The sequence below is a fragment of the Theropithecus gelada genome, chromosome 1 (assembly GCF_003255815.1).
Source record: "Theropithecus gelada isolate Dixy chromosome 1, Tgel_1.0, whole genome shotgun sequence".
Taxonomy (NCBI): domain Eukaryota; kingdom Metazoa; phylum Chordata; class Mammalia; order Primates; family Cercopithecidae; genus Theropithecus; species Theropithecus gelada.
Window position 1 is genome coordinate 135,693,580 of NC_037668.1, and position 13,863 is coordinate 135,707,442.

The following is a 13,863-nucleotide window of genomic DNA, read 5'->3' on the forward strand; positions in this document are numbered from 1 at the left end:
TTGAAACCCAGAGCATTACCTGTTCCCCTTTTAGTTTCTGCTTTTAGGGAAAAAATATTAAGTTATATTAAACTGATGCAAATTCTGTTTTCAAATACCTCTAGATATCCCAGTTTTGCTTAGGCTAAAGATTCTAAGAGTAATGAAATTGTATTCATTTCTTCCCCAAAACACTTATTTAAAAAAATAAAATGATACCAAATAAAGAGAATTAAATCACACCTTCTTGATGACACTTTTCAATTTTTTTTTTGTTACATGCTATATCTATCTCCAGGAAGATTATGTAACATTAAACGATGAGAAAAAAGGTTTTCAACTTAGACTCACAGTCCAACCATAACATGCTTTTGTTTGCATGCTAATCTTTTGTGATTAGTTGTGGCACAGGGCTCATTCTGAAAGAAAGTGGCTAATGTATGGTTTTAGAAATACTAGCATCCAAAAAAACACATTAGTAATATCAAAATTCTGAAAGTAGTCACTGAAATAGACCATAAGGAGATTTGAGATACTAGGCGAACTGGAGAGCTGTGTACCAGCCCTGCTTAAATACTATTACTCAAACAGAATTATGACCACACACATTACATGTAAGTTAAAAAGAGTTTAGTTAATATAAAAGTCAATGAAAAGTATAAAATGTAAATATTAGCATATCTTTTACATTTCTGATGGATTTTTGAACATAAACATAATTTTTAATTTGCCATAAAGATCTATAATTAGATGTGTTCACAAGCCTGTTGGTCCATCTCACTCTACTGAACTCCAGAAAAAAAGTCCTTGCTCATGCATTAGCACATCCATTGGTTACATTTTAAAATTTGGAATGAAGATGTTTAATGTTATTGTGCATCTAATTTTTACATGACAGTAAATTGTATTATCAAGTATAATACTCACAGCTGTTGCCTGCTCTATTAACCCTCTGTCCAGTTGAATGTTCTGGCTCCTTGTATGGAAACTGCAGAGTTGTATCTAAGGTTCTGAACCCTTCCTTGAGAGAATGATGCTTGTAGTACTCCACAAGTTCCTTTGGAAAAAATAAGCAAACATATTTTTGATAAAGATACTTTTGTTCTCAAACACATGAACTCCTCAGCACACAAATACAATATAAGGATGACCAATTTAATGCTAAATTTTCCATATGTATATGGAAGATTAAGTAAATGATAATCTCTCCCTGTTGTCTGGATGTACATGACGCCTACCTAATAGCTGTCCTTGTTACTCAAGCCATTAATAATATGAGTTACCCCCTGTTGTTATTCACAGATGGAGAACATCCTGTTAGTCTTCAGTCAGATGTAGAAAATGAAAAGAAACCACACTAAATCTCAGTTTCAGAGTAGTAATTATTGTTCTTATTTATGAAATACTTGCCTTTCTAAACCAAAATAAAAGGAACAGCTGCTTGCTGAATATATAGCAATTTCTAGTTTCCTGCACTTATTTTCTTTCAAAATGGCAGAAAAACAAACTTATACTTTTTCATGGTAAACAAAACTTGATAAAGCAAAATGGTACTTGACATTGTTTTTAGTTTCTGATGAAGTATAGTACCCGTCATAGCTCCGCATATCTGCTACTCACAGAGGTCAATGTAATTCTTTCCAATTTTCTCTCATAAATAATTTGTCTTAAATACATCTAAGCCTAATGTAATAACCACATGCCATCCTTCAAATTATGGTTTCAGAAAATTTCACAGGTTGGTTTCATAGATTCTGCAGAAATCTGAATCTCTCTACTGTAAACTGAAACTGAATAATAATTCACAATAAAAATGTATCTTATCATCAAATGAGTACTGCAGATATAAAAATTTTTTATAAATATCTGAAATGAAAATAAAAGAAAAATCACTTTTAACTTAATTATTCAATGCTTCTATTGGTGCACCTTTTTAAAAATAAAAAACAGAAAAAAAAAAAAACACTCGATTCTTCTAAAAATCCCACAGCCATCAACTTAATATCTGTGTTCAGTGGTTATGTTCAAAGTTCCCCAAACAAATCAATGAGTCCAGAAATCAGCTGAAAGAAGAAAAAGAGAATCATCGATGATTTATTATTTAAGACAAAACTTGAGTGTGTTGCGGAATGCACTGTACCAGGAGCTTCAGGGGTCACAGAGATTATAAAGCTAAGCCTCCTGCCCTTGAGGAGTTCTCATCAAGGGAAGGGAAAGTTCAAAGGCAGGAGAGAGAACTTGGTTTTGTGTATCCAATGAGAAGGATGATGAAAAGTTTTGTAATACAAGTAGCTTGGCTTAAACTGAAGAACTAGTAAAATTACAATAGCCGGGAACCAGGGAAAGATCATTTTAGGTAGAGCGGGCAGGCTGGAAACAGACACAAAGGTGATAAACAAAGATCACCTTTCACAAGCTAAAAGCAGCACAGTTTGGCTAAAGCATTGGATAAGGCAAATGGCGATTTTTCAATCGCACCTACAAAATGGGGCTAATAAACCATTTCACAGATGACAACAAAGAATATATAAAGTACCTAATACATGTGAAAAATCGTAACAGCTACCACATTATCCCATATGCCAGGCCCTTTACATAGTTTCTTATAACCTTCACTCAAGAACATTATGAAATGGGCCTTATTCCCATTGAAGCTCAAATCTCAGTGAGGTGAGTGAACTTACGCAAAGTCACACAGCTAGCGTCTTTCTCCCAAGTTTGTGCTCTTAACTATATCATACTATTAGCAAATAGTGCCTAACAAATGTAAATACAAAAACAAGGGCCGGGCATGGTGGTTTGTGCCTGTAATTCCAGCACTTTGAGAGGTTGAGGCAGGTGGATCACCTGAGGTCAGGAGTTCGAGACCAACCTGGCCAACATGGTGAAACCCTGTCTCTACTAAAAATACAAAGAAGTTAGCCAGGTGTGGTGGCAGGTGCCTGTGATCCCAGCTACTTGGGAGGCTGAGGCAGGAGAATCACTTGAACCCGGGAGGTGAAGGCTGCAGTGAGCTGAGACCTTGCCACTGTACTCCAGTCTGGGCAACAAGAATGAAACTGTCTCAAAACAAAACAAAACAAAATACCAAAAAACACATTAAAAAAACAGGGAGGCAAAAGTGAAGTAGTTTTTGCTATGTGTTCATGATGTACTAGGTACTTTATTTTCTTAAGTCTTAAGATGTTAGGGTCTTGCAAATATTATATCTATAACTTGAAAAATATGTATTTCTTCCTTTCTTCCTTGGGCCCAGATAATGTGGGTCCTTGTTGAAGCAAGAAATTTGTAATCAGACTGACCTTTAAAAAAAAAGAGAAAAAGAAACAAAAGACTCTGTAGAAATTTGTATCTCCAAAATGGTTTCAATTATCAGAATATGCATTTGTATTTTGGTGAATTTTAACATGTTTTGCACAGACAAGGCATAGAATTAAATTCTACTTAGTGACCAATATTTCTATTTATTTTTTTTTTAAATATGAAGCAAAATTTTGTGAGGTCTCTGGAAGAAATACACACACACACACACACACACACCCCCCACCACACACACAATGTCACCGATACAAATGATACCGAAGAGTTTTCTCCTAGTCTTATTACTTAAATTGAGTAAAATGTGTTATTTTCTTTAGCAAATGTGAAAACAAACTTGAAAGGAATTATAAGCTATAGCTTTGAACTTCGACATAATTTTGTTATAGGTAATATGAATTTTATGATTTTTGCTATGAATTACAATTTATGTGAATTTGGCTAGAAACCATAGAATTATTATACTGAGAAAGGATTTGGTGATTACTTAACACTCGCCCACTCCCAAATTTTATGGAAGAAAAAATGAGTTTTCCAAGGCCTAGGGTCATGCGGCTTAGTAAAATGCAAAACACTCTTTATCACTTCACTAAGCATGGAAGATATTTTAGTTCCATTTTTACAGTCTTATGAGGGTAAATCTTCCTACATGTTTCTAACTGGGTAGAATTAAATAGTGTCACTATGGATCTTTTCCAATTTGCCTTTATGCTTTCTGTATTTTAGTCTAATCCACCCCTGCTTTAACAGTCATTGACCTTCAGGTACAACAAGTAAATAAGAAGACTCTAAACAAAAGAAATCGCTAAGCTTTCCTTATCTCACACTGACACAGCAGTGTCAACAATTCAAGTCTCTTAAAAATAATGAGTGAGAGCCAGTCATTCCAATTACCAAGGAAACAGGCAATGGAGATGGTTTATAAACAGCATTTGGACATGGACTGTCTGGCATACATGAAAATTAGAACAAAATTAATGCCTTGTAATCTGGATACAGAAATTCATTTAGGATTTGCATTTAATGACTAAGAAAAACAAAGATTCTGATTAACCAAGCTATTGAAACTCAAGGGAAAAAGGTTAGGTCATAACCACCTAAAGTCAACCTTCTCATTGAGAAACCAGTTAATGTAAAAGAAGCTCTGGAGTTTGCTTATGTTTTACACGCTTTCCAGATTTAAATGTAATTCCAGGCCCTGTTGTGTTTCACAGATAGAAGAGTATACTAATAACAATAATAAGAGGATACTGAACTATTCTTAAGAAACAACTCCACAGATCACTCCTTACTTATAATAGAGAAGTGTGTTTGACTCCAACATGGTAAAGGGTAACTCTTTGAAGTTAGTATGATCTTGATTTTGAGAAGTCTTCACACCAATTAATCATCTTCTACCTCGTTCCAGAAGTTCAGGTTGCTAAAACATGAGCCATCCCTTCTGACCAAGTATTCATGTGGCATTTCCCAGCCTAGGTTCCAAGGAGTGGTCTATGGTGAAGTTCTTGGTGTAGACATACTTACCGATTCTTAAAGCTTCTTTTTAGAACGGTTGAGTCCTTTTGAGTTCTCCAGAAAGTCATTTCACATAGTAAGGACTCAATATAAATTTGCTCAACAAATGAACAGAAACAAAAAGGAGGAGTAACTTCAGATTAGTTCAGCTGCCTCTTCAGTAATTTTTACAGTTATTTGCTAAACCTGACAAAAGTGCTTTTCTGATACTGAGATTTTTTCCAGCTCCTTGTTTTTCTTTCCACAATTACATCCTTTGCTAATGTTTATTAGTTTCATTTTGCTTTGCTAACATTCTTAGTCCCTTCCCTTTAACATGCTGTTATTAGTGCTTCCTTACAAAAGATGCCCAGATATGGAGAAAAAAACACATATGCACATGTCTCTAATAGTGACATTGCTGAGATTTTATACATAACATATACGAAAAGCTTACTTTAGTCCCGTGAGAAGTACTTTTAGTTCTTTTTCCAGAGAATATTATTGTAGAAACTTTTAAGGCTCTCTGACACAATTTTTTTTTAATGCTAGGTCGCTATTGCTTTCACTATAATCACAGCTTTACATGCAGATAGGAACTCATGCATCTATGTCTACTAATCCAGGTCACTGGTATTACTGGCTTTTCACATCTAACCTTGGCTTCTGAAGAACTTCCTTGAGTTGAACCCAGGTGACACAAAGCTAAATTGATTGGCCCTTTTCAGTGCCTATTCCTTTCATCTTCTTTGCTTGTCTCTTCTGATGGGAGTTACTTTTGCTACTTTCAAAGTCTGCAAGGCTGGCAGTTATCTTTGGCCCTGCAGCAGTTTTTTAAGTCCCATAGTAACTATAGCACTGTGGAGCAGCCTCATTAGCATCCAAGGAAGTTCTGCAGGTGAAAGCTCAAGCTGGCGTGTCTTGCAGAGATGTGGAGAGCCCCTGTGCATGCTTTTATCATGTCTCAGCTGTGTCTGTCATTCATTATTTGTGCATCCACTTGCCACCTCCCTCCAAGTTTTCGTTTTATGAGGAACCTCCTCTGGTCCAATTCTCTCTGTGCTCAGCCTGCTTGTTTCAACAGAATGTAAATTACTTCCAGCAGGAAGGATGCCTGGATCTTGGTTACAAATTTGACAGAGTTTACATTTTCCAGGACACGACCTTGCTGCCCATCCTTAGCTTTTGAACTAGGAATGATCTTTACATCCATAGAGATTTTATTTTTCTTTCAACTCAGGATGCTTCAATTTCTTTAAAACACTGACACCCGCCTTGAAGGAGCTCTAAATTTTTGGATAAGGTATTCAAGCTGGCCTACTTTGTAAGGCTCCATTACACTCAGTTTAACTTTAAAGTTAACATCTGCAAAGTGCTTTGAGATCTATTCTGGAAGGATGCAGTATGTATCATTTGATTGATGGTTCAGTCAATGAGTGGTCCTTCCCAATGTTACTCAAGGTACTTAGCAGTACAAATGCATCTTATGTCCTATATCCAAACTCTTCATTATCTCAAGAAACTACCAAACTTGAGAAACATACTTGAGACCACTTAAGGAAATGTGAACTTAGAGAGTTTACTGTTAGCAATGCATACATGATGACATATACACATTGTTTAAATGACATACACAAAATATTCTTATATGCTAACAAAAGTATGAATCAGTTGTATTTTTTTAAAACTGTGGGAATAATCCTTATTCATTTGATGTGATTTGACAATATACTATTTCCATTTAAATACACAATTCCTATGAAATATCAACTGTTAAGTGGCAAAAATGTTACCTTGTTAATGCATAATTATCCAAGGTAATGAATGAGAACCACGGTAGAGTTCACTTAAAATAGCAGAAAATACAATAATCTTTTCAATTTGACTTTATATTGCATTTTATAAAAAATGGACCTAAATGTTAGACATATTTTACTAAATACAACTTTTTGTGTTATAATTTAAAATACTGTCCTCTGCCTGAATCAGGACACAGAGGCAAAGGAAGAAAAAAGAGGAAAGAAAGTTATATTAAAAATCTGCTGTGTCATTTAAATAGAAACCAAAACTGTATCTAAAACCTGCAAACAATTTACAATGAAGAATATGATTTGAGCAATATAAAACTTAGAGATTTTTAAATTAGAATTTTCAGGATTTTGTTGCAAAATTAGAATACGATTCTCTTTAACTTTTCAGTGAGCAAAATTTCCAAGAAACTATAGAATTAAAATGACCTTTCTAACAAAAGAAAAATAAGGATCCCAGATTGAAAAGAAATAATCAATGCTTACCATTAAACTTTTAAATTTTCTATTTTCTGCAATGTGAAAAAAGCCATCTCTTGTTAAAATCTTGATGTGCTTTGCTTCATTATTGTACCTGTGGGCAATGAATAACTTATGAATATAAATGTGTTTTTAATCAGTAGAAATCAATAATTACCAGAGGGCATGCCCCAATAACATTATAGGAATTAATTCTGCAGACAAAATATATACCTATGCCAATACACTGGTGACAGCTAATTAACAAAATATATTTACTGGACTGGTTGAGGATACAACCAATATTTGAAGTGAGAAGGGAGGTTGGATTTGACTATTCATTATGTGCAATTTATTTAGTAAGTTCAGTTTGAGAATGTAGAAAAATAAGACAAAAATCTAGAAATTTATACTGTTAGTATTTACTAGAAATATACACACATCAAACCACCAAAACACAATATTATGAAAGAAATCTAATATGCCAATTAGCAGCCTATAACACTTTTTACTGTTTTTCAAAGATATTTTCAAGTATTAATGAACTGTCTGGATAGATGCATTATTTCTTCTGCAATTAGAACTTTGGTTTTCAACTTCAGTGTTATACATGTCAGATGGTCTACGCAATTATGAAAACAGGAAATCTATTTCTGTAAAGTACTTGTCCTACTTACTTAATGCTAATTGCATATTCTCCTGACTCTTTGGTCCTGTGCCTCACAAGGTAAGTACTATTTACCCTATTAATAAGTTCAGTCTCTGCTTGCAATCTTTCCATTGCTCCAGCATACCTGTAAAAAACAATGACACAGAAAATTTGGATAATATACCTGGAAGAGAACAGAGGCTAAAAGTAAGTATCTCTCAATATTGAATTTAGTAGCAGAGCTGAGCTGTTGGTAATTCTGTACTAATTACATTGTTTAAGAAAAATAAATCAGTAAAAGGTCCTTTAATACGTCCAAACACAAATGCTCTACAAAGCTAACAACAGCAAAATGAACAGTGCCTAATACCTCCTAAGCACTTAGTAAACAAATGGGACAAAGAGGAGTCAGTGGGTATTGGGTAAAAAGACAGTTGTGGGAGCTTAAGGATAGGAAGGAAAAAGACTTGTAGGGAGAAACTGCCCTGTATAAGATACACAGACACACTTATTTTAGCTTTTCTATATATACTATGAAATGAAATCTCCTTTAAGTATCTTTTTTAAAAAAATTCTAGTAATGTTATTTTAAATAATTATTTTTCTGATATGAGATTAATTCATATATTCCACAATTTTGATAACAAATTTTCTTAAGCAATTAGTTATAATGAGTAAAATTTAGTTTCAAAAGGTAGATATTTTTCAAAACCAGAATTCAATCTCCCTAGATTTTGGTGGCCTTAAGCATACAGAAGCTCCACAATAACTACAAAAACAAAAGGCCCAAATTCAATCTTAAAATAATCTTTAATGACCCCTCAAGTCATATATAGGTGTAAAATCTCCTGGCAAGATACATCAGAGATTTTAGTCAATAGAATGTAAAAGAAAAATTCTGTTTAGATTGGTTCTCTTTCAAAGCTAGTCAATAATTAATATACCTGAAAATCCTCTGGTTCACATATAGACTCATGTAACTCAGTATAAACATTCACCTCCAATGCAAACTTAATATTCATTTAAAATGCACATGGCAGGCATTCAATAAAAGTTTGTTGATGGAGAACATGTTAGGTTTCCATCTAGTATAAAAGAGGAATTAAGGGCATTTTATGCAGATGGTACCTTGTGTTAAAAGAAAAGTTATAACAACTCATGAACTACTAGGACCTAGTAATAATCTGACTCATTCATGCCTACCTGTCTTCAACCTTATCTCTTATATCTGCCTTCATCACTAGTGTCCAGCCTTCTTTCAGATCCAGGAGTTTCTCGAGCTCCTTTTGAGCTTAGAGTCTTCTCACAGACTGTACTCTTGTCTGGTAATACTCATGCTCTATCAACACAATATTCCTTCTCATTGTTAAAGTTTAGAGGGGTCTTCTCTGACCATACCATCTAAAGAATGTTGTCCTGCATCTTGTACTACCTACTCCATATTCTCATTACAATATCCCTATTTTCATGACACTTATCACAACTAGTATTTAGTGTATGCATTTTTATCAAAGCTATGCATTAACGTAGTTTTAAAAGTCCATTCACATTATAATAACAAAAAAGCAGCAGTATTCCAACAGACAAGCATTCTACTCCAAGTCCCATTTCAAACATTGTACCTATTTTTTATTTCTACTTGTGTATTTCTAAACAATTATATGACAATTTCTTATCAATTTTAGACATAAGGAAGAAAAATCATCTTCTTCCTACCACCTGTGCTCACTCCTTTATAGTGCTGTTCCTCACTCTTGTCTTTCTGTAACCTCTACAAAGCCAAGCTGTCAACTGGCCCAGTTTTGGCATGGTGTTCATTCAAAGAATAACTGCTCTCCAAAATAAAATTGCTTATGTTTTTGTTTGTTCAAGTTCTTTGTCTCTATCACAGATTCCTTCCAAATATACGTCCCAATAATACATTTTTCAACACCATTGCTATGGTTTGAATGTCCCCTTAAAATCCACGTTGAAATTTACATTGTAGTCAAAATGCAGTCGAAACTTTGTTTCATGCACAAAATTTAAAATATTATATAAAATTACCTTCAGGCTTTGTGTATAAGATATATATAAAACATAAATAAATTTTGTGTTTACACTTGGGTCCCATCCTGAATATATCTCATGATGTTTATGCAAATATTCCCAAATCTGAAAAAATCTGAAATTCAAAACACTTCTGGTCCCAAGCATTTTGAATAGGGGATACTCAACCTACAGCTGCATTAACTGAATTAAGACAATCACATAATCTACCTGTTAATTTTCTCTGGAGCCTTTTCTTCTGAGCCCTCCACACTCTTCTAATTGATACTGCTTGATCTACTAAGCCTGTTGAATTACTGTAGTCTGGGACTTCTCTTTGCTCCCCTTTCCTGGCTTCTATATCTCCCCCTTCCTTGATTAGCTCACCCTTCAGCTTTTTCTAAACATACACAGTGTGTAATACTCTGAAGTCCCGCATCTATGAAAATATTTTATTTTACCTAGTAACGCATAGCTTGGCTATATTATTGAAATATTCATAGTTTGGCTATTGGGTAAATAATTCTAGGTGAGAAATTATTTTGGCTCTCAAATATTAATACATTGATTCATTGTCTTCTAATTTCCATTCAATGCCATTTCTAATTCTTTGTATGTGACCTGATTTTTTTCTCCTAGAAACCTTCAAATTCTTTCTGTATTCTCTATACTGCAAAATTTCATGAAAATGTGTGTGTGTGTGTGTGTGTGTGTTTTTAATATATATTGTCCTGGCCTTTTAGAAGTATCTTCAATTTGGAGCCACAGGTCCTTTGGTTCTGAGAAATGTCTGTATCATTTCTTTGATAATTGCTGTCCTTGGTTTTCTCTTTCTGGAATTTCTACTACTTGAATGCTGTATCCCCTGGGTCAATAGCCTAGTTTCCACATCGCTTCTCCTCTATTATCTATCTCCGACTTTTTGGAAGATTTGCTCAACTTTATTTTCCAAGTCTTCTACAATATTCAACCTAAAAGAGCTCCTTTTTGATTTGTTTTCTAAAACATTGAGCTTACATCCAATGAACTTAAGTTTTCTCTTAATTTTGAAGATGTAAATAAAAGGTTTTTTAAAGCTGTCTGCTCACTCTAATATCTATTTTCAAGTTTCTCTCTTTTTTTTTTTTTTCAGTTCAAGGGTTTCCTCAAATGTATGGTTACTTTTTGTTGTTTGTTCCTTCTTAAGAGGGATGCATACACCATTGACTGGAAGCTCTGTGTGTGTGAGCACCAAAGTAGGTCCACTGGGTAGGAGTCTGATCTTTTTTTTTTTTTTTTGAGATGAAATCTCACACTGTCACCCGGGCTGGTATGCAGTGGCGTGATCTCAGCTGCCTGCAACCACCATCTCTGGGGTTCAAGTGATTCTCCTGCCTCAGCCTCCTGAGTAGCTAGGATTACAGGCACCCACCACCACGTCTGACTAATTTTTTGTATTTTTAGTAGAGACGGGGTTTCAATATGTTGGCCAGGCTGGTCTCGAACTCCTGACCTCGTGATCTGCCTGCCTTGGCCTCCCAAAGTGCAGGGATTACAGGTATGAGCCACTACGCCCAGTTGAATCTGATCATTTGACAAGAACCTGAAGACCGAGCTGGGAAACACCCAAAGGTCTGGATTTTAGATTTTTAACTCTATTTCGTTTCTTTGGCCAAAAATCTTCCAAATTCCTGTCTGAATACCAAGACAGAGTAGTATGTGTATATGGGACCCAGCTGTCATAGTGCTAAAACTGAGCTACACAAGAGAACTGGAGAACATCATCACTCAGTATACACAGCCCTCTGTTTTCACTGTGGCATCTCCCCAGTCTCTGCTAGGCTTGATCTTTCCAAATCTAGGCCCTATAGGGTTCACCTTTTCCACATAATATAGCTTCTAACTCCAGTGTCTCCTACTGCTGCAGGAAAGGGCAATTTGTTCAGACTACTATGGGAAAAGGCAGGGACCCTGACATCTATCTCTTGTTCTGTGTACAGATTTTAGGACAGTTCCCCAGTTTGCAGTCCCAAATCTCATTTCTGTCTTTTAATACCCCAAAACATAGATTATTGAAGATAATCATCTTAATTTTCTATTTTATTTCATTATGTATGCAAGAGACAAAATTTACCTTGTGCAAACAACTTACTTTTAAATGTAGAAATAATGAGTAGATAATATAGTTGGTGATACTTAACTTCTCAGTGACTTGAGAACTACCATGCCATCATGCAAAGTAATTTTCTCTAAATAGTTTAGTATTTCTAAAATTGAAGGTTCTATTTTCTGGGGTAGTTGATCATTTTGTTCCCTAGCAGAAGACATTTCACATCAAACTGCCTGCTTAGTTTAAATAGATTGTCCAGGTTGCTCAAGAAAAAAAGAAAGGTAATTTTAAAATTCTACTACATCCTTATTTCTTGCTATTTTCAAGGCTCTCCCTTTGCCTGAACATCTTGCTTTTATAAGAATAATATTATTCTAACTGGTCATATTTTCAGTAGGATTTTACTTATTGGCAAGGGTACATTTTAAAACTAAGGGTACAAAGCCTACCCTCAGGTGCCCTGAATGGTTCTCAGGTACCTAATAAGTTTATTTCATAAAATCCATACAGTTTGAGGTATTAGTATTTCATCTCTCAAATCATTACCTTTGTAACTATAATGCCAGTTACATGAAAAATGGTATAAGAGAAGAAACCTAATCATCACACTTTCAAGATTTTTAACAGTTCCTGATGTTTTTCAGTTTGATTGTCAATGCTATCAGCTCTAGTCTCCAAATTTAATTTCTTTCAGGACTATAGTTTAAAATTCCACAGACACTAATAATTTCAAATTGTCTTCAATCAGGTAAAAATGAAGCACATTCCCAGTTCTATCACAAACCTGCTGCAATTTCTTCAGCAAGCTCAGTGCTGAGGCCCAGGGAGGGATATCAGGAAGGGCAGACAGTAACTACAGAAGACAGAGTGACTGCCAGAGGAGGGGAGGTGTAGGAGGGCCCGAGGAGAATCCCATACGTTGCACAATGGATTCCTACACTTTGAAAAGTAACTCAGCATTTTCCATGTTTTTGTTATAGAACAGAAAATAATCAGAATATGTAAAAAATATCAGATAACTCACATGGTAACATGCAAACCCAACTAGTACTATACATTCCCAGGATATTATATTTATATATGTATTCTGATCTCTCGTTTCTATGCATGTATTTTAATATCAAGAAAATAAAAATAGATTCAGTCTTTTTAAGAGAAGTCAAATGCAAAATTCAGGAAAACAAACAGAAATGAGTAATGTGCTCACATTCTGTATTTTGGGGGCAGTATAGCAATGTACAGATGGCATAACCTGGAAATTCCGGCTTTACCACTCACTAGCTGCACGCTCTGTTTCTTTGTTTCTCCACCCATAAAAATAACAGTCACCACCATTTTTCTTATATAAATGTTGAAGAAATAAAACAAAACATGTATGGTACAAAGCATATAACAAATAGTATATATTAGTTATTATGATAACCATAACTATACTAAATCCTAAATATATTTTTTAATAGTTGGAGTTATCTAGAAAATAATAATTACTATCCACTACACTTCCTAGGTTTTGTTAATGATACTGCCAGCTGCCAAGTGGTACGGGTGCCCCTATCTTTATGATATATTTTGTTGCTGCCATGTTATATGTTGTAAATTTTATTTTTAGAAGCTATTAGTGTCGGCCACAAGCAGTGGCTCACATCTGTAATCCAGCACTTTGGAGGATCACTTGGGCTCAGGAATTCAAGGCTGCAGTGAGTTATGATGGCATCACTGCATTCCATCCTAGGCGACAGAGCAAGACCCCATCTTTAAAACTATAACAATCTTTGGGAGGCCGAGACGGGCGGATCACGAGGTCAGGAGATCGAGACCATCCTGGCTAACACGGTGAAACCCCGTCTCTACTAAAAAATACAAAAAACTAGCCGGGCGAGGTGGCGGGCGCCGGTAGTCCCAGCTACACGGGAGGCTGAGGCAGGAGAATGGCGTGAACCCGGGAGGCGGAGCTTGCAGTGAGCCGAGATCCGGCCACTGCACTCCAGCCCGGGCAACAGAGCGAGACTCCGTCTCAAAAAAAAAAAAAAAAACAAAAA

The 13,863-nt window shown here is 35.2% G+C and overlaps 1 protein-coding gene across 3 annotated transcripts in view; it reads right to left on the reverse strand.

The window, feature by feature from the left end:
- Positions 1–13,863, reverse strand: part of VAV3 (vav guanine nucleotide exchange factor 3) — a 397,859-nt gene that overhangs the window by 21,935 nt on the left and 362,061 nt on the right. For all 3 annotated transcript variants that reach the window (XM_025385822.1, XM_025385815.1, XM_025385831.1), the window contains 3 exons: positions 7,736–7,852; positions 7,086–7,173; positions 907–1,036 (listed from right to left, as the gene is read on the reverse strand). In XM_025385822.1, coding sequence (XP_025241607.1) covers positions 907–1,036; positions 7,086–7,173; positions 7,736–7,852 — 335 coding nt within the window. The remainder of the gene's footprint in view (positions 1–906; positions 1,037–7,085; positions 7,174–7,735; positions 7,853–13,863) is intronic.